At 40.1% G+C, this 24776-nt stretch overlaps 1 protein-coding gene across 3 annotated transcripts; it reads left to right on the top strand.

Annotated features, from left to right (window-relative positions):
- Positions 1 to 4130: 4130 nt before the first annotated feature.
- On the top strand, positions 4131 to 24776 carry LOC122866874 (FYVE, RhoGEF and PH domain-containing protein 5-like). Of its 3 annotated transcripts, none has more exons than XM_044177097.1 (21): positions 4131 to 4384; positions 5461 to 8059; positions 11379 to 11526; positions 12097 to 12155; positions 12249 to 12279; positions 13019 to 13170; positions 13360 to 13516; positions 15413 to 15503; positions 16001 to 16051; positions 16535 to 16593; positions 17938 to 18009; positions 18231 to 18299; positions 20135 to 20218; positions 20536 to 20615; positions 20829 to 20925; positions 21086 to 21223; positions 21387 to 21489; positions 22270 to 22406; positions 22565 to 22663; positions 22869 to 23023; positions 23641 to 24776. In XM_044177097.1, the coding sequence occupies exons 1-21, from the start codon at positions 4375 to 4377 to the stop codon at positions 23675 to 23677; spliced, it is 4428 nt and encodes a 1475-aa protein (XP_044033032.1). In that variant the 5' UTR covers positions 4131 to 4374; the 3' UTR covers positions 23678 to 24776. The 3 variants fall into 3 exon arrangements, with proteins under 3 accessions (XP_044033032.1, XP_044033023.1, XP_044033013.1); XM_044177088.1 differs by having other exon boundaries at positions 4132 to 4384; positions 15416 to 15503; positions 22565 to 22690; XM_044177078.1 differs by having other exon boundaries at positions 4132 to 4384; positions 22565 to 22690.

Below are 24776 nucleotides of genomic sequence, written 5' to 3'. Positions count from 1 at the left end.
GCACTGTGGGTAATGTAGGCGCCAGGTTTTGACAAGGAAGAAGAATGCATGGAATAAAAAAGATGATATCCCTGGTCCTGCTTCATTGATTTTGATCCTTTTTTTTTTTTTAACTGTCCATTGTGAGCCAGACAATGTTATAGGAGTGCAATGCTAAATTGCTCTTTTAAGGTTTATTATTCAAAAACAGCTCTATGCTATTTTTAGTTCCTATCAACGTTAATAGCTGTCATACACAGGTTTGTGTGAGGAATGAAACACATTAAGACAAAACACATGGTATTATAATAGATACGTGTACAAAGTAAACATTTTCTCAAATTTTTCAGTACATCGTAAATTTTATGTTTACAGTTTTCCTTTGTTAGAACGTGCCCCATTGTGCAGTTGTCAGAAAGTTCTCACAGAAGAACAAAAACAACCCTCCAGCTGTGTTTTCTTCCTCGCCATGATGTGAAACTAAAATTAGACAGCCATTACACAAGAGTTCGTTCCTGTGTCCTATTGATTCAAAAACTTCACAATTTACAGGATTCAGTGTTGCCAAAGACAACACAAGTCAACAATACTTTCCAAGGATACACAAATGTGCACCTGTGTTCTTTCTGTTTTCTGTTTACTTATGTATTTTGTGAAAGTTTGAATCGGTGTGGACTTATTAAAACCAAAACATGTGTCGATTGGGTCCTTTAGTTTGAATATGCACATTGATAAAAAGACTAATTGTACTGACATGTTTTAAGCCACATTACAGAAAACATCCACACATTTTTTTTAAAATTTGCAGCTAATTCAAAATAATCAAAATGATCATTCATTAAGGTGAAGATTAAATAAATACAGGGAATTCTAATAGACTTCAGAACTTCTCGTGTTTATGGACCCTAATTCTTCTGATATGATACAAGTAAAATTAAAGTGATTAAAAGGAAACCAGTCAGAAAATTACATTCCAGTGCTTCCCGTCAACTGGAGACACATAAAGTGCAGATTTTTTAACCCGCAATGATGTCAAAAAGTAGGACAATGGTTGAAAATAACTGGAATTATCCTTTAAGTTTGGTGACTACGCCCTCCGTGCTCTAGTTTTGCTGAAAGACTTGAAAACAGTCACAGGAAGGAGTATATCAAGATGGAGTTCCTTTTTTAAGCCGCAGCCTTATTGTTTCACCTCAGAGCAGGAGAGAGGAGGAGACGCACTCTTTCCTCGCCTGACGCAAACAGGAGACACAGACCGAGATGGACCTCAGACTGCACATGGCTCGAATTGTTTTTCTAATGTATTACTGAAAACATACCGACATTGTTCAATACTCTCAATGTACACAGTCAATAAATCACGGCTGCATATATGTCTGACCTGGATCTCCTACATCCAAACCCTTATGAGAGAGATCCACTTGGATTAAAGGACAATTTATTGATTAGGTGCTGAACCCCTAATTGATAAATACACTCATTCATTTTGATTTGAAGAGGTGCACAATTGTAGTGACGCAGGCTGAAAGAATCAGCTCACACTTATGCTCTGAACCACTGCACTTGCAAGAGTTATATTAAGAGGAAATAGTCAAAATGTTAAAGTTATTTTATTGTTTTGTTGACAAATCCCATTAATAAGACCAAATCCAACAATAAATTTATCCTACCAAGTATTGTTGGTGTAGCAAAAGCCTGATACATCTTATTCCTCTGTGCCATAGAGAGCCATTATTGTCCAAAAACTATTAAAAACCCATCAGCCACACCGTTGCACTGGGTGACATGTTCATTCATTACGATGAACACGGGCACTGTAGTTTATTTTGAGTCAATCCCACATACACGGTCCCGCTGGTGTAATGCCCATTAGGGCACAATTGTGTATTAAGCCACAGCTGAAAATAGTCCCCAACAAATGCACTATTAACTCTTGTTTGAGTAATGTTAGCTAAAAACTACAATGCCCAGCTGTTAGGAAATTGCTATGCCTTTTAAAAAAAAATTAAAGTATATGGGGAAGTCAGAGAGTATTGATGGAGAAACAAACACACTGTTTGTTCTGGTCTTTACACTAGATTTCTTGACAGTGTCAACATATCGCCAGCCTTATGCTTTAACTTTTTTTATTGTGTGAGTGTGCGTGTGGGGACACCCCCTCATCCCAAAACGTGTTTTCATATCGGCCATGCTTGTCAGGAGATCTGTCATCATCCTCTCGTGCTGCAGACTGCAGAGCCCACCTTCCTCCCCTTTATTGACTCAATATGAAAACACAATTATTGCAGCAACAAAAAGGTGGTCAAAGGTGCAGCCACATAATGTTTTTTAATGAGCCAAACACTGTTAGTGACAGTACTGTTTATAGTCTCAAGAGCAGCACACTGAAAGACGTATTCTGGTACCTTACTGTTTAAGCTAATTAGTAAGAGTTGTGAGTTTCTTTTTTTCTAGCGTTGTCTCAGGTTTTGCATTGGGTCATGTAAGACAGACAGAGACAGCGTGAACAATTTATTAATACAGTAAAGTATCAGGAAGCCCATCACAGACAAAATATTTACAATTATATGCCAGTAGCTATGGACTAATGTGCCTAGATTTCCTCATGTAGCTGTGGATTGATTTTTAATGGACTGAATATAAGGCGAGACTGCTCATGATTGTGTTGTATAGACTCATCAACGCGGAATGCCTCGGCATGGTAATTGGGAATCAGTTTCCCAGGAAGACTCGTGCTTCACTGTGCTGTTTGAAGATTAGCCTCTCTTAGAGCAATTTGTAACGTACTGTATGTAACACATCACACCTAATCACACTCATGTTTCATTGCCTGAAAAAGGGTAATGTTCAGGTGTGATTTACCATTTACCAATGCGAATGGCACCAAATGGAAAATGGATTAATGTGTTGCTGTGTGTTGGGTTTGGAGTCAGAACAGCCAGGACCTGACTCCCTTTGCTGTACTGATCCCCCCCAGAGCCACTCCCCATTTTTATGCTCCTGTTCTCTGAGGCACAGCACAGATATTTTTAGTGTAATAAATCTTCACCAGCTGACCACAATTCAAGCGTAAAAATAGCTTTCCCTTACTTCACCCCCAGTGAGTCACAGTTTATTCACCAAGGGGTTAAATGTGAGCATGATGTCCATACACTGCGAAGGATGTGAAGTTGGGCTGTGCAGGAAACAGGGAGAGCAGTTTCCTGTTATGTAGAAAAGAGCCTGTTGTACACCAATCAGACAGTTAGGTGGTGTGCAGGGAAACTGGGTTTATCAATCAAGATCTCAGACACTTTTTAAATGAGACACAATCAGTAATACTGAGAAATATGGCTTTATGATATTATCATCCAGAAACAACTGGGATCTAAGAATGTATTGTTTTCACCTAATCATAACTATAAACTGATGTACTTCACAAAATTAACTAAAATTACAGAGATTGTGAAAAGCATGAAGGGAAACTTTGATTTAATTGAAGTAATGGTATGCAGCGTTTCTTCTTTCTAATAAAGCACCAATTACAAAGGGTTTATAAGTTGTAACTTGTAGCTTTGTTAACTGTTAATAACTAATTTACTTCATAGATCAGTTATAAACCATTGACAAGGTTGCCAGGTTGCCACATCCCTTTGGCTGGTGTTTCTATTTGCTAAAAATGCAGTAATAAATGTTATTGATTCATTAATAAATTCTCCTTTCAAGGCTTCTCACTTTCTAATAAGCCATTGTGTGTGTGCAAATATAAATGTTCATAAGTCATTAATAAAATATTTTTTATTCATCAAGCCTGTAGTTGTAAATGTTGGTGGTCAAAATACTCTTCACAACACTTTCCCACAACCTGGCAACCCAAAAGTTGTTCTTATTAAAGGCTAATGACCGATCCATAAAGCATTAGTAAACGATGTATCTATCAGTAATACAGCAAGAGTCAGAACTGTAGTTTGGTGTGTGTTCAAGAAAAGTTCTTTTTGACAGGTTTTTTTTAAATATAAATTTGGGATAATATCTGAAAATGAAAATCCTTTGCAGCCTTAACACTTTCCCTTTGGCTGTATTGACTAGTATTAAAATACTAATCAGCGTGTAGGCTGATGTTAACACTTGACTGGAGCTGCTGCTGCTGTAAGAGGGATCCTGGAGAGAGCGGATCGACCTTTCTCTCCATTTGGTTTCCAGTCGCGTCCTGCGCGCTGTAGGACGCACCGACGATCAGCTGAGCAGCGTTTCTCACTCAGTGGCAGATAGACAGAGCTGTGTTCAGTCCGACCCACTCACTCTCTGTTTGGACAGTTCAACTGAGTTTGGCTCCGTTTTTTACATGTTATTTAAAATTGTGTGTATCGAAGCTGATCTCGTGGACGAGATGTTGGAGATGGTCGCTTCGCCAAAATGAACACAGGTGAGATGATTTATCGTAAAGGAAGAGAGTGGTTTTGAGTGGTTATTTCACAGTGTGTTGGATATTTAGTATATTTTGAGCAAGTGAGTATTGAGCATAGAGCTGGGCGGGGAGAGAGGAAATAGAGTTTTAGTTGTCTATATCTTTTTATATTTGACTTTTTTGTGCATTCCTGTGAATACATCATGAATCCAGCGGTAGCAACAGGATGTGAAGCAAACCAAAGTGTTTGTAAGGCAGTGTTTCTTGGTTTCAGAGCAGAGGGCAGTGTAATGTTGGTAGATTGTTCACTTTATACCTATTTTTGATAGAATAGAGATACGTTATTTAGCTCCAATTTGGATGTAAAAACTCAAGCAAACATTTTTGAATCCTCAGCCAGCCTTACAGTCATTCACAGGTATAATGCCCATTTTTTAAACAGCATAAAGTATGTCTTTTCTAGTTTTTGGGGGGTAGATACTCTCACCTTGTGCCAAAATCTTGAGTGCATTGTTATTACCAAGAAAAGTATAGTATAGTATAGTGAGCCTAATTTTCATTATTAGATTATTCAGGTCCTTCTCTGAAAGTGATCTTGTGTTTTACATGAGCTAAATGTATTAGCCTAAATATACATGAATTACATGTGTTGCTTTATTGTCACTCTCCTTTGCTGCATATAAAGTCTTATTCTCAAAGCAGTAATGGCAGCCTGAGAGGGGTTTCTCTTGCTTGAATCACAGGAAGTGAGTCAGGGAAATCCCTCAGATTTTTTTTTTCTATTCTTTCTCAAACGATGTAAAAGCGAACATTACTCATTTTAAGTCCCGTTTTGTCCTTTAAGCACCAAATTTTTAGTTTGGGTATCTCTTTCTGGAATGTATGAGGAATGCTGACGTACATTTAATAGATTGCCAGATTAGTTCTTTAGCAAATATGATACACATTTTGGTAAGAAAATGATCAAACTGCGACCACATGACACTATTTAGAATCTTTGAGTAGTTTTAGGTCACAGGGACACAATACAAATGACCTGTAAGCTATTTTAAAGCACATAATCTTACAGTTTCCTTTTCCTGTTGTTCTTTCAGACTGCACCAAGCCTTCTGTTGCTCCAAAGCCAAGATTAGTTTGTCACGCCAGCCTGAAGCTCCCCTCCCCTCTCATGTCTGCAGTCAGGGGTCCCAAACCCTCTATAGCCCCGAAACCTAAAGTCACACCAGAGCTTAATGGCAACCAGGGAGGATGCATTAATGGCAGCTTGCTAACTTCAGATGGCGAAGTTGACGAAGAGCACGAGACGGAGAACGGTCTAAACAAAGTGGTTGCAGACAGCTTGCCAGCAGAGAAACAAGTTAATGCTTACATCCTCAGATCACCACAAAAAGATGTACAGAATGCGGCAGAGGACGGAGAGGCGACAGAGGAGGAAAAGGAAGAGGAAGAAGACATGATTCAGAAGACTGACGAGGACTGGAGGTTAACTGACAGTGCTCTAACAGAGGAGGTAGACTCCCTGGAAACACTTTGGGTCAGTGATGCTGGACTCACGGCTGACTCTGAGGAGGTGGTGGAGATGGTTGACACAGACATGGTGGAGGACATGGATGCTGAAGGTTGTGATGCAGGCGAGGCGCTGGCTGACACAGATGGCCTCTCAGTGGGAGACATTTCTGTTAATAGCATTGATGAGGAGGCAGGATGCTATTCTGCTGAAAATCGACACATGAAGGAGAGGCAGGATGAAGCAGCTGACTGCACAGCAGATGATTTAACTGAGTCTCTCACAGACGAACCTGGTCTCCTCATCAATGAAAACATGACGGACACTGATACACATCAAGTTTTTCTAACAGACGGAGAGGAGAAAGAAGAGGAATCTGCTCCAAATTGTGGCGTCATGCGTAGCATGCCAAAGTTTAGATGTGGCCATAGAATGAAGGAAAAGGGCGGAAACCTACAGAACGTTCATTATTATGACTTTATTCCCAAAGACCAGAAACAGTTCTGTGATACAACTACAGGACATGTTGCCGTAGGGGATGATCCAACTCAAGAGCCTTATTACGTCTCTTCAGAGGACATTATTAACAGAGAGATGATGCCGAGGAATAACAAAGGTCGTGGACTACCAGAGAGTCCACTCACACCACAGAAACTTTCGTCTTTAAACAGCAGTGGACTATCAGCCGGGAAATATGCGGAAACAGCTGAAAATGGACAAATAGAGTGTGTGTCTACTGAGGATTATGTGGAGATTGGTAACAGTCATGAGTACGGCAGCCGCAACAGTGATGAAAACAAGATAAGAACGTATCAGAAAAGGATGGCTGTCATAACTGAAGAATCCAAAGCTCAAACAGCGCAGACCTTGCTGAATCATTTGGACTGTCAGCCGAGGTTCAGGCTGGTATCCATCTCAATGCCAACGGACACAGACACCTCGCTGACATCTTCTCTCTCAGAAAGCCAGCTGCTTTCCCCGAGTGACTCAGATGTCTTCAGAGACGAGGAAGACCTGGAGGGTCACATAGTGCCGTTTCTGGACGACACCACTGACACAGAGCAGGACATCAGTGATGAGCATGTCTATGAGGAGCCAGGTCAAAGCTCAGAGGGTGAAAATATTTTTCCTTTTGATAAGAGGACAACAGAGATGCGCTCCCACTCACTGTCACACCGCGTTAATAATAATGTGACTGAGATGGGAGTGCAGTTCGTTCAGAGGCCCTACACGAGTGGATTCGGACAAACTGCACTGAGCAGCAGCCCCATGTTAAGCTCAGTGTTGCACAAGAGCTACACCAACCCCCACTATTTGTCCCTGTACCCCCGGTCCCTCTCCATGGAGGGACAGGACACACCTCTGGGTGTCTACAGCTACAGGGAAGGATCCCCGAGACAGGGAGGTGCCATTTGTTCATCTGGAAGCTTCTCCCGGTGCTCACCTCTGCCATCCAGTGGCCTGTCCACTCCGACGTCTGTTGTGGACATCCCTCCCCCATTTGATCTGGCCTACATCACCAAGAGGCCCATCACAAAGAGTTCCCCCTCCCTTTTCATTGAAGAAGACTCGTCTGAGAAAAACAGGAAAAAGAAATCCTCCATTAAGCGTTTCCTGATGCTTAAATTTAGACGGAAAAAAGACAGCGAGCCTGTGGTGGATGTCAACCCGTCTTCCTTTAAGTCGTCAGCAGAGTCCAGCCACCACACAACCAGTAGACTGCTGGATCTAGACAGACACAGCATAAGTAGCTCTCCACAGCTCAACTCACGCTCTGCTAGTAAACCTCATGTTTCACCTGAGCCGGCCTCCACCTTCTTGTTCTACAAGGACAGCAAAAGAAAAGGGACCTCTGTGGCCTTTCTCAATCGCAGCGTCGTCCGGGTGGAGTCCTTTGAGGACCGTTCCCGTGTGCCTTTCACACCTCTTCCCCTGACCAAGCCTCGCTCCATCTCCTTCCCCAACGCAGATACCTCAGACTACGAGAATGTTCCTGCCATCAGCTCGGATTACGAGAACCTTCAGGTCCCACAGCAGAGGCCCGTCCGACAGGCGCCGTTCACAGACTTCTTTGACCGTCCCAGTCGGGTGCAGTCCTCTGCCAATGAGACTGACGGTTATGTGGACATGAGCAGCCTCCCTGGGTTCAAGAGTAAAACTCAGTCACCTGAACAGGAAACAGAAAGGTATGTAATCAAGACTAAGAGTCTGCAGCCAGCTAGCAGCTCTGTGAAGCTAAATGCTAACATGCTCAAAATAACAATGCTAACATGCTGATGTTTAGCAGGTATAATGTTTACCATGTTCACCATCTTAGTTTAGCGTGTTAGCATGCTAACATTTGCTAATTAGCTCTAAACACAAAATGCAGCTGAGGCTGATGGGAATGTCATTAGTTTTGCAGGTATTTGGTCATAAACCAAAGTTGTGCAGAAATTGAAATTTTGTCCTGATGATGGCGCTAGAGAAAAGTTCAGAGGATCACCAAATTAAATAGGAATCATCCTCTGAGGACCATGAACGTCCGTAAAAAATTTCATGGCAATCCATCTAACAGTTGTTAGACGTTAGATGAGATATTTCTGTATGGACCAAAGGGAAGGGCCGACCGACTGACATTGCCATCCATAGAGCAATGCTGCTGGCGTGGCTAAAGCTTATGTCTGCGTGCAAGTGTGTGTTTGTGCAGATAGATGCTGCTGGACGTAATGTTAGTAATCTTTGACATGTTTTACACTGAGCACAAGTCTTTTTTACTACTGCTCGGCCACTGTAAGGGTTTAACAATGCCCCGGTGGTAGAGGATTTATAACTATTTATTATGTTGAGTCCCCTGATGCTGTGATCACAGCAGACACGGAAGTGGTAATCAGTGGTAGGGAGGATGGTGCAGTAGCTTTCCTCTTACTATGCAGTGAGATAAACTAAGCCTCAGCTGTGATGTTTCTGTGTGTTGTTGGGGCATGTTGGGTGGTAGAGAAGGAAACGCTGGAGGTCTCTTTAGATCTGAAGTGAAAACAGGCTGGTTTCCTTCATAAATCATCTTTTTAGGAGCAAAAATAGGCTCTTGTGTTGATGCTGTAGGTAGAGCCTCTCGTCTCCCTGCTGTGGTGTTATTTGTTGGTATGATCAGCCATACTGTGCTGACATTAACCCATCCCCCCTGCATTCCTGTTGGCTGCGCCCATATCATACAGGCCGCTCAGGATGATTAATAGTCAGAGCCTTTTGGAGTCATTGCTCTTCGCTAGCCAGTCAAGAACAACAGGCTGATAAAATCTCAGTATGTTCTGTAGTCAGCAGTCATTCACTGCGGTGCTGCCCTCTCATCATGTTTACCATTGTGGTTATGTGTGCAAGAAAAACTGTACAGGCTCTAAAATACACATTTTAGTGAAATGGAGGACAAAAATTTGGTTTGGTATAAAAACTTAATGATCGACAGAATAAATATTCAATATTCTTTTGCTTTTCTGTGTTTTATATGGAAACTAGCAATTTGAGTTTATCAGTTTGGGCTTAAAGAAATTGTGATGGGCATTTTTCGCTATCTTCAGACATTTTATAGACCAAATGATTAACTGATTAATCAGGAAAATAATGGGAAGATTAATCGATAATGAAAATAATAATTTGTGTCATTAACTGTCAGGTCTGGTCATGTCTGCTAAAAACAATTTTAAGTCAAAAGTTATCTGTAAACAGGTGCCTTCTTGAAGAATGTTCTACTTTCATTTAAGTTATGTTGCACTTCATTCCTGCCGGGTGCCATGTTTTGTCATTATCGTATTGCATATTGTACTCCATATCATGCAACCATGGCCTTGAGTCAATAAAATCTGAATGTAAAAAAGAAAAATACTTGTCTCCTCATGCTACTTTTAATGCAAATGAGGGCAGGTAAGACTTCAAAGTTTGGTAAATCATTGGACGCCTCATTTAGCACTAGGTTTATTTAAAATCTTCTTTATTCATTGCTTTATCATTACTTTTCCATCACAAAATATACATTTGCAAAAGTTACATGCCTCTGTGTAAGAACCTGAGCGTTCTATGCTAGTACTAAACAGAGACAGCAGTGTGATTATCTTTTTCCTCACTTTGAGTGAACACAGCGTCTGTAATCACAGCAAAACAATATCCAGGTGGACAGCAGAGTCAGTGGTGGAGGCTGTTAGTTTTGCAGTAGCCTGAAGTGGCAATATTATTAGATCATAGTTTGGAGATCGTTGGAGTCCTTGCCCCATCACTGCTATCACTGGAACAAATAGGCTCACCAATGAACCTGAGGCAAAAAGAAAATTAATATTTTTTATCTCCTTCTGTAATTTATCTCCATAGATTACGCCTTGAGCCGCCATACAACATAGCAGGACTGTGAGAAGTGACAGAGGCAGTTTCTGTGGAAGTGATTTAAAAGCCGAATATAGAAACTGTGCATGTAGCTTGTGTTTCAAACACCCTCTGGTATCTCATCCAAAGTTTGATCCAGTGAGCAGTAATGGGCCATGCTCTAGCTCTAATGTGTGTGATGCAGAGATCTGAACTGCTCACATATGTTGTTCATATGTAGCTAATTTGCATCTCAGTGGGGTTAAATCCACTGGTGCTTGGAGTGAAACATGGCAGGAACATTGGCAAGGCAGTTGGTCACGTAGAGGACGACTGCATCACTACTGTAACTTAAGGACATGTTTTTATTTGCATATAGCTTACACTCCCCACTGAGCTGCAGCCATTAGCATATTAATTTGGGCTCCCCGCAGAACAGAATCTCGTAGCATAAAATACCGACATGCGTCCCTGGTTGGGTACAGTTGTCACCGCAGGCCTTTCAGGATCAGTTTATTGGTTTCTCTAGACCTGCAATGTTTTATCTATTCACATTTGCTTCTAACGCTGAATATGTTTATTATAGTGATATTTCAATGCAGACAACCATAAAGGACCATAAAGATGGCTTGGTGGTTAAATGAAATTCATCTGATTTATTCTCACATGAATGAAGCTTTGAGGACAGAACACAGAGTCGGAGACTCCAGGAAGTTACTGTTCCCAGCCAAACCAGATATAACATGCTAATCTGTGGTTGAACCGCTCACCAATCATGTCCATGCTAAGGCCATAACTTGTGATTAGGGGGCACAATTAGCCATTCCTTCATTTTAGGGGGTCAAAAGCTAAAAAGGTTAGGAACCACTGGCCTAGACCAGATGTTGGGATGCAGGTATTTGAAGTTAAAGACACCAGTTTGACTTTGTTTGTCAGGAGTCAGTGTTGAATTATTCAACTTGTTGTGTTGTTTGCTGCTTGACCCTCAGCAATTCTAATTACCAGTTTACCTTACTGTATCAGTCATTTTTAGTGTCAATTCTTTTAAAACCGACCAAAAAGTCAGAGCATACAAGATGCCACAGTGCCACATTGTTTGTCTATGTGTGTATGTGCCTGTGTACACATACTGTATGTATGCTATATTTCATAGTACCCCTTCTTTCTCACCAGTGCCTATACAGAAGCCTACAACGTGTGTTTGGTGGCTGTCGCTCCACAGACTGTTTCAGTGGGTGATATCAGGGGAGAGGTGGCGAGTGAGGAAGACCAAGGACGCACATCAGAGGAGGAAGAGGGAGGCAGCAGTTATGACAGACAGGTTAGTTCTGACAAATATGTGCTGCTTTTGTGTAAAGGATGGGTTAGGGTTAAAAAATTTTAGATTCCTGTTGTGAAAGTTTACATATCCTGTATGGACTTAAAATATAACTTTATCATCAGTTAAGTAATTGATAATGTAGGGTTAGAGTTTTTTCCCCTGCTTTTTTCACTATGTACTACTTTTTCCCCAAAGGACTGTTACGCACTATCCTTTAAAAAGTGATTTAATTTGTTTTTTGACCTAATTTTGTAAGAGCAGTGTCACCTTTTCCCAAATGGTAGCTAGAAATGACGACGTATTTGAAGAACAGAGCAGAAACAAATAAAGCAAAGTGAACTGTTTTTCACCTTGGACAATTGCAAAATTGCCCTCACAAGCCAGCATTTTAATGCGGGTTAATGGAGGTTAATGGGCTACTACAACGCTGTCCTCATTATTTAGAATTTGATTGCCGCTTGGAGACGATGTGGAGAGGGGAGCCAGCTATATTTGTTGAACTGGTGCCAAAATGCTTTTGCTCTTCCTAACCCTGGGCTTATTACAAGTAAATAATATGATTGTTTACAGCCTGACGGCCGATCCAGAGCCTTTTACATCGCGAAAGAGCTGGTGGATGCAGAGAGATTGTGAGTTACATGTAAACTAATTTCCCTTATCAAACATCTCTGCTTATTGGTTCCCTTCACTTGTTTATTGTGTATTTATTTCTCTGTCCACAGACATGTGAAAGCCCTCAAGCTCCTCCAGGAAGTAAGTGATGTATCTCTATTCTCTTTCAATTTACTATTGCAATATAACTCTCACGTAAGTATCTAGATATTCTCTATGAGGGGGACTTACAGTGGTTTCTACATTAGGCTACAGTAGGCTGTCAGAGCTCTGTAGAGAGGAAGTTGCAGAGTTACATATTAAAGAATTAATGTTCCTTAGCTCAGGTTTTCATTTTATCTCTTAAATCCCCTCAAATGTAAACATCTTTGTCTGCTTGCCTGTCTTGAGCAGTCTTGTCCTGTCAAAAATGATATGTTATGTATGTATTTAGCAGATGCACACTATATTTACTTTAATGCTCATTTCCTGGAATATTTGCTCATTCACATTCACACCTCAAAGCTGCACACGACAAACACATTCTGATCTGTTGGCCTCCGAGCAGCTCCACCGGAGCAGCTGGGGCTTTTGTGCCTTGCTCAAGGGCACGACAGCAGTGATAACGAAGGAGTAACAAGTGCTTCTCTTTCATTTCCCTTACTAGATTTATTCCTCTGTTGTGGGGATTAAACTAGTGAGCTAGATCACCACTGCTCCAGTGTTCTTATCTTATTGAGGTTTCCTTATATAATTGCTCATGTGCTCCTTGCTGTCAGATATTGTTTTTTCATATTTTTGCAGAAGAAGGGAAGAAAAAACAGGGGAGAAATGCAGACGTCAGTGAAATTGTAAGTTTAGGAAGATTTTGAACATAAACTATGAATAAACACTGTGCCAGGACTTTCGGGAAGCAGTGGGGGCAGCAGTCGGGGACGAGGGGGATCCTGTGTTGGATGAAGAGAGGCTTCGAGAGATTCTCAATGAGCTGCCTGATGTTTACACCCTGCACCGCAGAATCCTCAACGAGCTGGAGAATCGGATCCGACACTGGTGAGACGCGTACACGGCACGATGCTGTTAATACTGCATGCTATAACTGAAAAATAATAACCTTCCACACTCGTCCCTCTTGTTGTGCAGACTGTGCGCATTAATGCAGCTCAGAGAGCGTGACATGTAACCTGAGGACTGGTGTACGCTGCTTCTCCTCTATCCTCTCACCTCTGTTTCTCCATTCAGGGAGGAGAGCCAGAGGATTGCAGACATCTTTCTGTCCAGAAAAGCAGAGTTCTTGGTTTTCACCACTTATATCGGCCACTACGACCGAAGCATGAGTCTGTTGGAGGATAGCTGCCGAACTTCACCTGCCTTTGCAGCCATTGTTCACCAGTTTGAGGTCAGACCTACAGCGCTTCTCTAACTCTAAACACAAAACGTGTAATGCAACACATAATGCAATCCATAAAAATTAACATTTAAAACCTTCTCAAAATTTAAATTTAAATTTATACACACACATACACAATATCTGAATGGATCTTTCTAATAATTAAATGCCCTCTGATGTGTTCATGTGAAAGCACACAACTATGGTGAATATCTTTACGTACCACAAGGCCAAGCTCAGACTTGTACATGTACAGTACTATTTTAGTGATTTTTGTCATGAAATTAACCTATTCTGGTATACAAATACAATAACAAAACAGTTGGGTACATAAAGTTTTGTCCACATGACATGTGATACCGCTTCCTCATTCGTTGTGTGGAATTTGTGCACATCTGAAGTAAAGGGTTTGCTCACTGCTTCAATGTGTAAACAACCGGAAAAATAAAGTTTGGAATAGCTGAAATACTTGAATAGGAAACACTTTAGTCGAGGTAGTGAAATATTGCAGAGGTTTTGATTAAACCTTCACAACCTCACATATGTGATAGTTATCAAGAACCCCACTTATCTCTCCACAATATCTCTTTTCAGTAGAGTTCAGTGTGTGTGTGTGTGTGTGTGTGTGTGTGTGTGTGTGTCTTGTGTGCAGCGACAAGGACGAGCAGAGGTAGCAGAGATGGCGACGGCTAGGTGTTTGGTATTGGCCTGTGTGCGTGTATCTGTGTGGGAGAAATAAAAAGCAAAAGGTTCAAGCAAAAGGCAGACAGCTAAGTGAATAAAAGTAGTAATTTAATTTAAAGCAGCAACTACACAGTGTTCTTGGCTGTTAAAAGAAACTGTCATGATGCCCAAAGGAAAAATATACACTGTATGTTTAGATGTTAAGAACAAATACGTTTGGGATGAGCCACTCAGAACAGTGATTGAACACCGAACTCTTTAAAAACAGGGCAATATTAAAATGTATGTAGGTTGCATTTCCAAACAGCTTTTTTGAGCTGCGTAACATATCCAAACACTGCACTTTAGTGAGGAGTTATAATTAGCTTCAATTAAATGAACAGATACAAGACAGCGTTTTTCAAACCAGTCAGCCAGAGAAGCTATTAAGTTAATACATTTATGATAAAAACATGAACCATATAAAAAATAGAATATAATAGTATGTTTGACAATTCAACAGGGAAATTGCAACATCTGTTCACTATCCACTATTTAATTTACAATTAAATATTATCCAGCCATGGACAAAGGATTTTTCAATATTTTCCCTCCAGTTTATAGACCACGGAGGAGAAGACTTGGCAGAAAGTCTTTGCAGAGCTGGGCAGTTTTCTCAGTCTGATTTAAGAGCACCCATGCTTAAAAGTCCTTCGATTCTCCTAAGCACTGTGTGTATTCATTTCAGTGCAGTAAGCTCCTTTCTCTGTTTGCCTTTTATCATAATGAGTTTCACTGATTATGAGTTTAAACTTTTCCACACTTTTGAATTAAACCTGTTCAAGGACCAAAAAACTAAAGCTCTAGGTTAGATATTACTATCACATCACACAAATGTGTCTGTGTGTGTGTGTGTGTGTGAGAGAGAGAGAGATTATTATTATTAATAAAGTGATTATTGAGAAAGAGGGTGTTGATACATAGAGGCGTGCAGCATTCCTGTCTTTGCACATGCACACTGCAAGGCACTGACACTTAAAATATGACTTCTGCTGTGTTGTTGTATTATTTGCTTCTTGGGACAACTGTCATTTCTTTCATTTTTTACACATTCAGTGAGATCCCTGAACTGTTTTCATTAATCTGACATGTTGTTTGGCCAAAGTTCAAGTAAATCTGGCCCTAATGAACAGCAATGATACGATGAAAATGTTGACTTTGTATTTGTTGTATTTGTCTCAGCAGCAGAGTCCAGCTGGGGAAAAAGTGTCTCTGAAACATCAGCTCCTGCAGATCATTGTACATGTGGCTAAGTACCGCATGCTCCTCACTGGTGAGTCTCGTGTAAAGGGCATGATTTAGGCAAAGCAAGGCAAGTTTATTTGTACAGCACATTTCAACAACAAGGCAATTCAAAGTGCTTTACATAAAACATAAAAACAACATAGGGTAAAAAAAAAAAAACATTTAAAAACACTTAAAAAGAGTTAAATAGCTGCTGATTGATTTTTTTAGAGACCTGTAAAGACACCGTTACAGTAGTCAAGTCTACTGAAGATAAAAGCATGGACAAGTTTTTCCAAATCCTGCTGAGACATAAGTCCTTTAATCCTAGATATATTCTTAAAGTGGTAGTAGGCTGACTTTGTAATTGTTTTAATGTGGCTGTTGATATTCAGGTCTGAGTCCATGACTACACCAAGATTTCTGGCTTGGTTTGTGGTTTTTAACATTACTGATTGAAGCAGTAGGGCAGAGTATCTTTTCTGAATAAAGAAACATATTTCACACAGATTGGTTGCATTCATTTTTCTCTCACTCCTCTTACAGATTACCTGAACAACCTCTCCCCTGATTCCAAGGAATATGGCGACACCCAAGGTACCGTAAATAAACAGCAGACCCAGTGTGAACAGAGGCGGTTCGCTCCGCGCTCTCTGTTACTCACAGGAGAGCCTTTGGGCCTGTGTTTGTGGCTCTGTGTTTACAGGGAATTTATTTGCTCTCATTTGGCATGGAGACACGGCCATGAGAGAGCCAATTTAGATTTTTGTTTGTTTGTGGTGCTAACCCACCAGGCAGTCATTTCAACTCTCTTCTGTGTGAAGACTGTAATGTGTAATTCATGAGAAGGCCAGTTGCAGCAATACTTTCTCTTATCTCCGATAAGGGAGCCACCCCAGTCCGGGCTTGTAGGCAAGTCCGGGCTCCTGACTCATTTTGAGTTTTATGTTTGGTGACTTTCTACACGGAGACAAAGAACAAAGAAACATCTCATCAACTATGAATATTCATTGTGAACATGTTCACTTCTTAACATGTAGTGTCTTTCCTGATTCCTCTCTCCGTGTTTGTCTTATACAGCCGCTGTAGGGGTAGTATCTGACATTGCAGATCAAGCAAACGACAGCTTAAAGCATGGGGTAAGTGTCATGTGTAGACATGTGTAAACATTGGTCAGAACTGAACACACAGACATTAAAACACATGTCTGTAGTAATTCTAACAATATAGGTTGTTTCTGTGTCTCTGGTTTAGAAAAGAGTTAAATTCTGTAAATGAATGAAAACTGGACCCCTTATAACTTCCCTGCCCAGTCATCCACTTAAAGTTCAGGTCCTAAACAGATTAATCAAGAAGGAAAGTTAACTGCCTCCTGAGTAAATGTAGCGTCACTTTTCATAGTACAGATTTGACTAAATGTATACAGAGGAAGAAATATGAGCATTTTTACCCCAACAAATTATCAAAATGATATTAATAAAATGTTAGAATATAAATATAAATCATACTTTAGGCTGAATCTGCTTTCAGGAAAACAAAAATGGGCCTTTTTTCCCAATTTAACCTTACCTTCTTTCACACTACGAAGACATAGAGCAGTGGTTCCCAACCTTTCTGGCTTGTGGCTCCTTCAAACAAAACACTGTCTACTTTTTCTTTCTTCTCGTGTTAATCATTTGGCGACCCTTCAGATTTATCTTGCGACCGCTTGTGGGGTTTCGGGTCGGGAACCACCCACACATGGTTTATGCATCTACAGCACACTGACATTCTTTATCCATTCACATAATAACATCAGAGGTGGTTTAAAGAGTTGCTGGTCTGTCCACCACTTTGGTTCAGACTGAACAACTTTTGGATGGATTGTCATGAAATTTGGTTCAGATATCTGTGGTGCCTGGAGGATGAATCTTAATGACTTTGGTGGTAACTTTTATTCTAGAGCCATCATCTGGTAAAATTTTATATTTGTCCAATACTTTGATTTATGACAAAAAACCTGTGAAAATAATAACATTATTCCCAACAGCCACAGCTCTACTTTGTCCTTAGTGCTAATTAACAAATGTTAGCATGCTAACACACTCAACTGAGAGGGTGATTATACCAGCTAATAATCAGCGTGTTAGCATTGTCATGTTAGCATGCTGACGTAGCATTTAGCTCAAAGCACTGCTGTAAGTACAGCCTCAAAGAGCTGCTAGCATGGCTGTAAACTCAGTAGTTGTAGTTAGATTCACATGTCAAATGATGGCATTTTGAATAGTCTGGCTCATTCTAAAGAGAACAATATATGACATGCCCACCTGATCCAGGTGATAACTACATCTAAAAACAAAGGGAGTCATGAAAATAGCCAAGCAGAAGAAAATTGTTTGGGGTTTACAGGAAAATGACTGGTAATGCCCTTTCATCGTTTCTCTTATTTTGGCGTCTCATTTTCTCTCCCTGTCTTTCTGTTCTTGTCTGTCTTTGTGTCTCAGGAGAACTTGTTGCGTCTGGTCAACATAGAGTACAGTGTTCGTGGCCTGCGGGACCTGCTGCAGCCTGGCAGGGTATGACTCTATCTGATAACAGCATTGTTTCTGTCTGTTCTGCTTGCCAACCCACCCTGTCTGCCCTGCACCACCCATGTGTTGCCCTTTACACAATCATTCAGCTGGGAATCCCCAGCCGGCCTGGTTTTAAAAACAACATGAATTATTGTCCTCTGTGTGTCACGATCAAATGACTTGTGATGTGCTCAGTTTATGTGTATATACTTTTTTTTAATCAGGTCTTTGTGAAGGAGGGCACCCTGATGAAGGTCAGCAGGAAGAGTCGACAGCCCCGGCATCTTTTTTTGGTAAACGCTGCTTCCTGTTTGTAGAATATAAGTTAATAGACACATGTGACAGTGGTCATGCTATGTTAATATTTTATAATTATTACATTTGCTTCATCATGTAACTACAATGAGTTCTTAAGACATCTCTTTGTAAAATGTAGAGTCAGGCATTTTCTGTCTGGCCTGGTTCTATGTCCAGACGGAGCTATTAAGAGCAGGGTTTCCTGGCAGGATGTTTCTGAATGCTGACTTCCTGAGCCAGTTCTTTACTGACAGCACAGGGAAGGTCAACACCAGCTCCTTATAAGCTGAAGGATCCGTGTGCACCTGTGAACTTTTATTACTTTAATTGTCAGCCAAATATTAGTCTGCTGTGTCTTCAGCACCTTTAATATAGACAGTGTTTTCAGTTAGATAAGATAATGCTAAAGTAAACAGGGAGAAGGATGTAGAGGCAGGGGAGAAGGATCTGATCGATAAAGTTGTAAGTATAAACTATAGTAACAATGTCACCTGTCACAGCCAGGCTAACACAACATAATTTATTTCATGAAAGAGAATGAGTCAAAGAGGCAGAGGATGCACTGTGCTAGATTTTCAGTTTATAAAAATCACAATATGGAGATAGCCCTAAAATGTTATAATCAAGAGAGATTAGGAAATTAAACACCTTCGCAAATTACCCATAGAGCATCATCAAAGACCACTGCTTTTCCCTCCTGTGGCATTTTTGAAATTTGTGGTCTGGGCTCAACACTAAAAAAGCTCGTAAATGTCTCTTCTGGAGGAATGTTGATAATCATGGCTGCGTAACTTTTATCCTGCCAGTTTATCCACCCAGACGATGATCACGTGTTATCAGATATTAGACAGCATGATAAAACAAGCCAGTCTCGTAAAAAAGTAGGCTACTAAAACATACAGGGACAGTGAGTAAAATGATTCACAGAGGTTAATGATCCAATTTGATATCAACTTTGATATCTATTTACTGAAGTATCTCATTCATGTATGATCATAAAATTTTTACATTTATATCCCCGCCAGACATACAATCCATTTTAATACATCCACAAATACTTTGCTTGGAATGATAATTTTGTAATGTTTTTTGTACAAAAAAAAGATCAGTTACCTCACTCAAATTACATCTACTCTTTCTACCTCATTGAAAAATGAATAGAACTGATGACTATGCAAATATTTTTCATTTCAAAAGTTTAACTGGACACAAAATGTCTCCCACATCTCTGAAAAGTCCATTCTCAGTGTATTTACGATGGAGGTTTCAGGCTTCCACATCACACTTGTGTAAGTCTTACACTGGACCACGATTAGCTCCCAAACTAGTTGTGATGTCACAAATGAATGCTTGTATGTCTTGTCTTAAACTCAGATTTAAGGTGAGCACAGAGAAACTTTTCCCCTTCAGTAGATGAATGCGAAAAGAACATCCAGGTGAAGTTACAATAAGCACATTTTTATTTGGAGGCGAACTTTAAATTTAAGTTTTGTGTTTATCATTTGAGGTTAAACAGTAGAGATCTGTTCTGTGTGGAGTGGACAATGGTGGAGATGGTGGTGGGGGATTTGGTTTCCTTTAGGGGGAGGTTGAGTGTGTGTGTGTGAGAGAGCTGGTTTTACCCATCAGTGAATTAGCTGTGTGAACTCATAGAAGTCAAGTTTTGTATTAGCTTAGAGTGCTACCTACTGGAGAGTTGCTGCATATACATGAATGATGGAGTATTTCACTTTTTTTATGTTATCCTTTTAACACATCCTCTGAGCTGCATTTACTTGTCTGTTGTATAGATTTACTGTGAATTATTAGTGTCATCTCTGTCTGTTGTTAGATGAATGATGTGCTGCTGTACACCTACCCTCAGCAGGACGGGAAATACAGACTGAAGAATACTCTGCCACTCACTGGGTTGAAGGTCAGAGTCATTCATTCGGTCACCTAATATCATAATGTCTTTGATTTCTAACCATTATCCCTTTGAAATCACCCAGGAGTCAATATGTTATTTAAGCTGGAAGCACTTTTTCCAACATATATAAAAACTACAGCCATGAAAGTATTAAATAATATACATGAATGGATTTTGAATTAAATGATTTACCCATTTGCAGTTAACAGGGAATGTGAGAATGGAAAATATGCTATTTCTCAACTATCAGACTGGAAATCTTTGCCCTTTACTTCTCTCTCTGTCTTTCTGGTCTTTGATTTGTGATTTTGCCAATTTCCCAGGTCAGTAAACCCATCATAGAAAATGTCCAAAATGCACTGAGGATCGAAGGAACAGATATCTCCATCACTTTGTCTGCAAGGTGGGTCACACTGTACTGTGTCCTGTTTGAATAATGGATAATATCCAATAATGGCAGTGATAAAAAGGTTAAAACCTCTTAAAACCTAAAATATGTCAAATGTTTACTACTGTAGCTGATGTTTTGCATATTTAGTCTTAATGACTTTTGTATGGCTTCAATTATTGAATTATATTTAGTAATAGTGTAGTGATTTGTGTGTATTTTTGGCAGTTCTTTCATTGAAAGAGAGGACTGGTTTTACTCTCTGAGCCGTACTGTGACTGAACATGCCAGGGGATCTGCAGCATTCAACAGCTGCTCAGGAGAGGTGAGCAAACTCTGCTTCTTTGTATTCATCTATTAAATCATTACTTCGTGTCATGCTTATACTCACCCAACCGGAATGAGACTGATGTTATAAGTCTGATTGTCATCAATCTCCGCAGTTTGATAAAGTGTTTGTTTCTGTTTCTGTGTGTTTGTTCCAGGCCAGAGACCATCTGCGGCCATCTCTAGGAGAGAAAGCTCCCACACTTGTTCCAGTCTCACAAGTGATGATGTGCATGAACTGCACCTCAGATTTCAGCCTCACTCTTCGCAGACACCACTGCCATGGCTGCGGAAGAGTGAGTCACACAAATAAAACTCAGTGCTCTATTATACTTTAATATCTGTTAGAAGGGATGCAACACATTCTGCCTTTGATCAGAGTGTTTAATGTGCTGAATGCCATTACTGTTTTCTGAGTGTTTTAATGTGTCTGTGGTGAATTTATATTGTTTGACACAGATTGTTTGTCGGAGCTGCTCCAGGAACAGATATCCACTGAAATACATGAAAGACCGCATGGCCAAAGTGTGCGATCACTGTTACAACGAGCTAAAGAAGAGAGGTGAGAAAACTCTGCTTGAATCCATTTTTATACATTTCTGCCTATCAGCCCACAAATGTTAGTGTTGCTAATCTTCTTGTAACCAGTTGGAGCAATATGTTTACCCCTACCTAATTAACTACATAACTAATCGTTATCAGTTGGAAACACAGCATCAGGCTAAGTTAAATACAGGAGGAGTGTGTGACTGAAATCAAACAGAGCAGGCAGGCAGTTTATTTTACAGGAAATACATTCATTAAAGAAAGTAAGTTTAGAAATTTAGAAATAAATACATTTAGAAAAGTAGAAATAAAAGAAGAAAGTCATGGGCTACTATTACTTAGTGCACGTAACACAAATACATCAATGCCAGTTGAACCATAATATAGTTGTCGGATAGAGGTTCAAGACACTGGATATGGGATTAAGACAATGTAAAATGTATGAAACATGCCAAAACAAAATACACTTTGTGTACTTAGTTGTGTTTGTGTAATAAGCATGTAATATACAGAAAACTGCAAAGCTGAAGCTGAGTTTTTTATTTCTAAAAGAAAACATTTCTTTTATTTTCCTTACTTACTAACATATTTCACATTTGTTGTAACTGTATAGCTCTTATAGTGACTATTACATATCTTCACTATGATTCGGCAAAAAAGGATGTAGACTCTGCTGCGGTATAGTTCAGACACCAAGGTTTCAGAATGAACCTGGCATGTTACTTTGTTAGTGTGGGTGTTATAGTCTCGTCCCCGTCATCTGCTGTGGTTAAAAAGCATTTGTATGTTTCTGTAGGGGGAGATGTGTCTGCACTGTCAGGTAAGAGTAGCCCTCGTCCAAACCGCTCCAGTCGTCCTCTCTCTGCCGTGTTCCAAAACATTCATCCTCCCAACATCTGGAGACATCGGAAAGGCACTGCATCCTTTACCCAGGTACACCTGCAACACGTGCCTTTCCCTCTCTGCGGAGAGGGCCACGTTTACTGCACCGAGCAGATTAGTAAATAGTTGTTGATGTGGATGACAGCTATGCCATGTTTATTAAGGAACATTGCTAGTTATCAGTCCCTTCCTGCTCCTGTGTTGTGCAGGTGACATTGTCAGAGGAAGGTTCCATTAGTGGCAGTCTACAGCGCAGCAAGAAGAGCAAGAGGAGCTGGAAGAGACTGTGGTTCCTCCTAAAAGACAAGGTGCTTTACACCTACCGAGCCCAAGAGGTGAGGGGAAACATGCACTCCCCTTTAACCTGAGCAGCACATATTCACACTTACCTTACACAGAGAGGTCTATAGCCATCAGTTGTCTGAAAATAAGTAAAAGTGCTGAAATGCCCACAGTTACATCACTGTATCTTACAATCCTTTTCTGTTCCACTGATGGATTTTCTGTCTGCAGGAGAAAGTAGCATCAGAGAGTTTACCTCTGCTGGGTTTCACAGTGAAGCTACCTGACAAGCAGGAGGGAGAAGAGGAGGCGAACATCTTCCAGCTTTACCACAAAAACACTTTGTATTACACCTTTAAAGCTTCGGACAATTACACAGCCCAGAGGTGAGAAGCATTTGATAGATAATTGTTTTGAGATTGACAATTTAAAGATATTAGTCTGACTGTGTTTTGAAACACTGTGCTGACATTATGACTATTACTGGAATATGGATGTCTGTCTTGCTGTTGGAGGCTAAAAGAGGCTCACCATAAGCTGATGCCACAATCTTTGCCAATGTGAATGGGTTGCTACTGATCTATGTCGGGGAAAAAACTAAGAAAAACAGTCAAGTTTATAACTTTCACATTACTCAGTGGGTTCCAAAGGGTTTTATGTGCCCAGGAACGTTTTCCTTGACCCACAGACAGCCATGTAATCCATGGTCTTAAGTGGAAACATGAGCAACTCCAAATTTGGAGTTTTAACATTTTCTCTGAACAGCAGCAATGTGTGGACTGAGTTTACAGAAACAGAAAAGTTAAAAAAACGTACTCCTCTAGGACAAAATAATTTTTCAAAATCCGGAGCAAGCTCTAAAATTAGCTCAGTTAATAATGTAGCTATATGTCATGCTGACAGCATTGGTAGTTTTTAAGTGAGGCAGACTGAAATTACTCTTTTAGCACAACTGCAGTACATGCTGTTTTTTTTTCTAATTTAAAATCCTCTTCTCATACAGGTGGGTAAATGCCATGGAGGAGGCCACAGTTTTATAGGACCAGCTGCTCTGGATGGGTTTCTGAAAATAGAAGTCTGCTGCTTTTCTTCTGTTACAAACAGACCAAGAAGGGAAAAAAAAACAACTGATATTTGATTATGTCTGCAAGTTGTAACTTGCCTGGCTGGACCGAATAAAAGAAGACATCGTGTTCTTTGAGAGGGGACATGATTACCTACTTTGTCAACCTCCGGTGTCCCCTGCCTGCTGTTACAGCAGGTGGGATGCTGAGAGCCACAAGAGGCGTTGGCCCAGATACCTGCCAGTGTGGAACATTACACTGACGTGACCTGTATTTCCCCCAGCAGCTGATTAGAGACATTCCTCCAAATCATGGGGAAGATTGTAGATTTGTTTTGGAAAAGAAAGATATTCTATGATTTCAACTATTTTTTCAGCATATAAAATATTTCAAAACAATGTAAACAAATCACTTTAATAACTGAACAAACATACACTTCAACCACAGTCATTTTACTGTCATTTCCATGGAGGCTGAAAAAAAACAACAACAAATTTCAACCTCACTCAAAAATGCCCAAATCTGGAATGACCTGATATTCAGTTAAAAAATGAGTTATGCCTTCATTTCAACATGTGTTCTTCCACTGGATTAACTGCATCTCTGTGACTAATACTTTAGGTAATGTATAGGAGTGTCTGTAGCTTTGCCATGTACTGTATTGTTGGAGATGGTCCTGCCAGTGAATAAATAGTTTCTATGCTTTTTTTGCACTGATATGAAAAGGAATGAAGCTGAAAAAGAAATATGTGTACCTTCATCATAGAGGCCAAAAGCTTCAGCTACTGTACTTAGTTAATTTACTTAACATGTTTTTTTTCATTGGGAATTTTGTTTGCCAATTATGTCTTTATTGTTTTTATAGACCTAAAACAATAAAATGTAAATTCTTATTTGTATAAAGACTCCACACCCAGTTGTGCACAGATTTCTTTTTGCCCTGGACTGAACCACGATCACTGATTTCACTGAGCTACATAATCAGTGTCTTGGACTTTGTACTGTACTTAATGATTTATTAAGATTAAATTTACTAACACTATAAAATCAAGTAAAGGAGGCTATAACAATGGAA

Source organism: Siniperca chuatsi, linkage group LG2 (assembly GCF_020085105.1).
Source record: "Siniperca chuatsi isolate FFG_IHB_CAS linkage group LG2, ASM2008510v1, whole genome shotgun sequence".
NCBI classification, from domain to species: domain Eukaryota; kingdom Metazoa; phylum Chordata; class Actinopteri; order Centrarchiformes; family Sinipercidae; genus Siniperca; species Siniperca chuatsi.
This window is presented reverse-complemented; position numbering and strand designations above follow the sequence as displayed.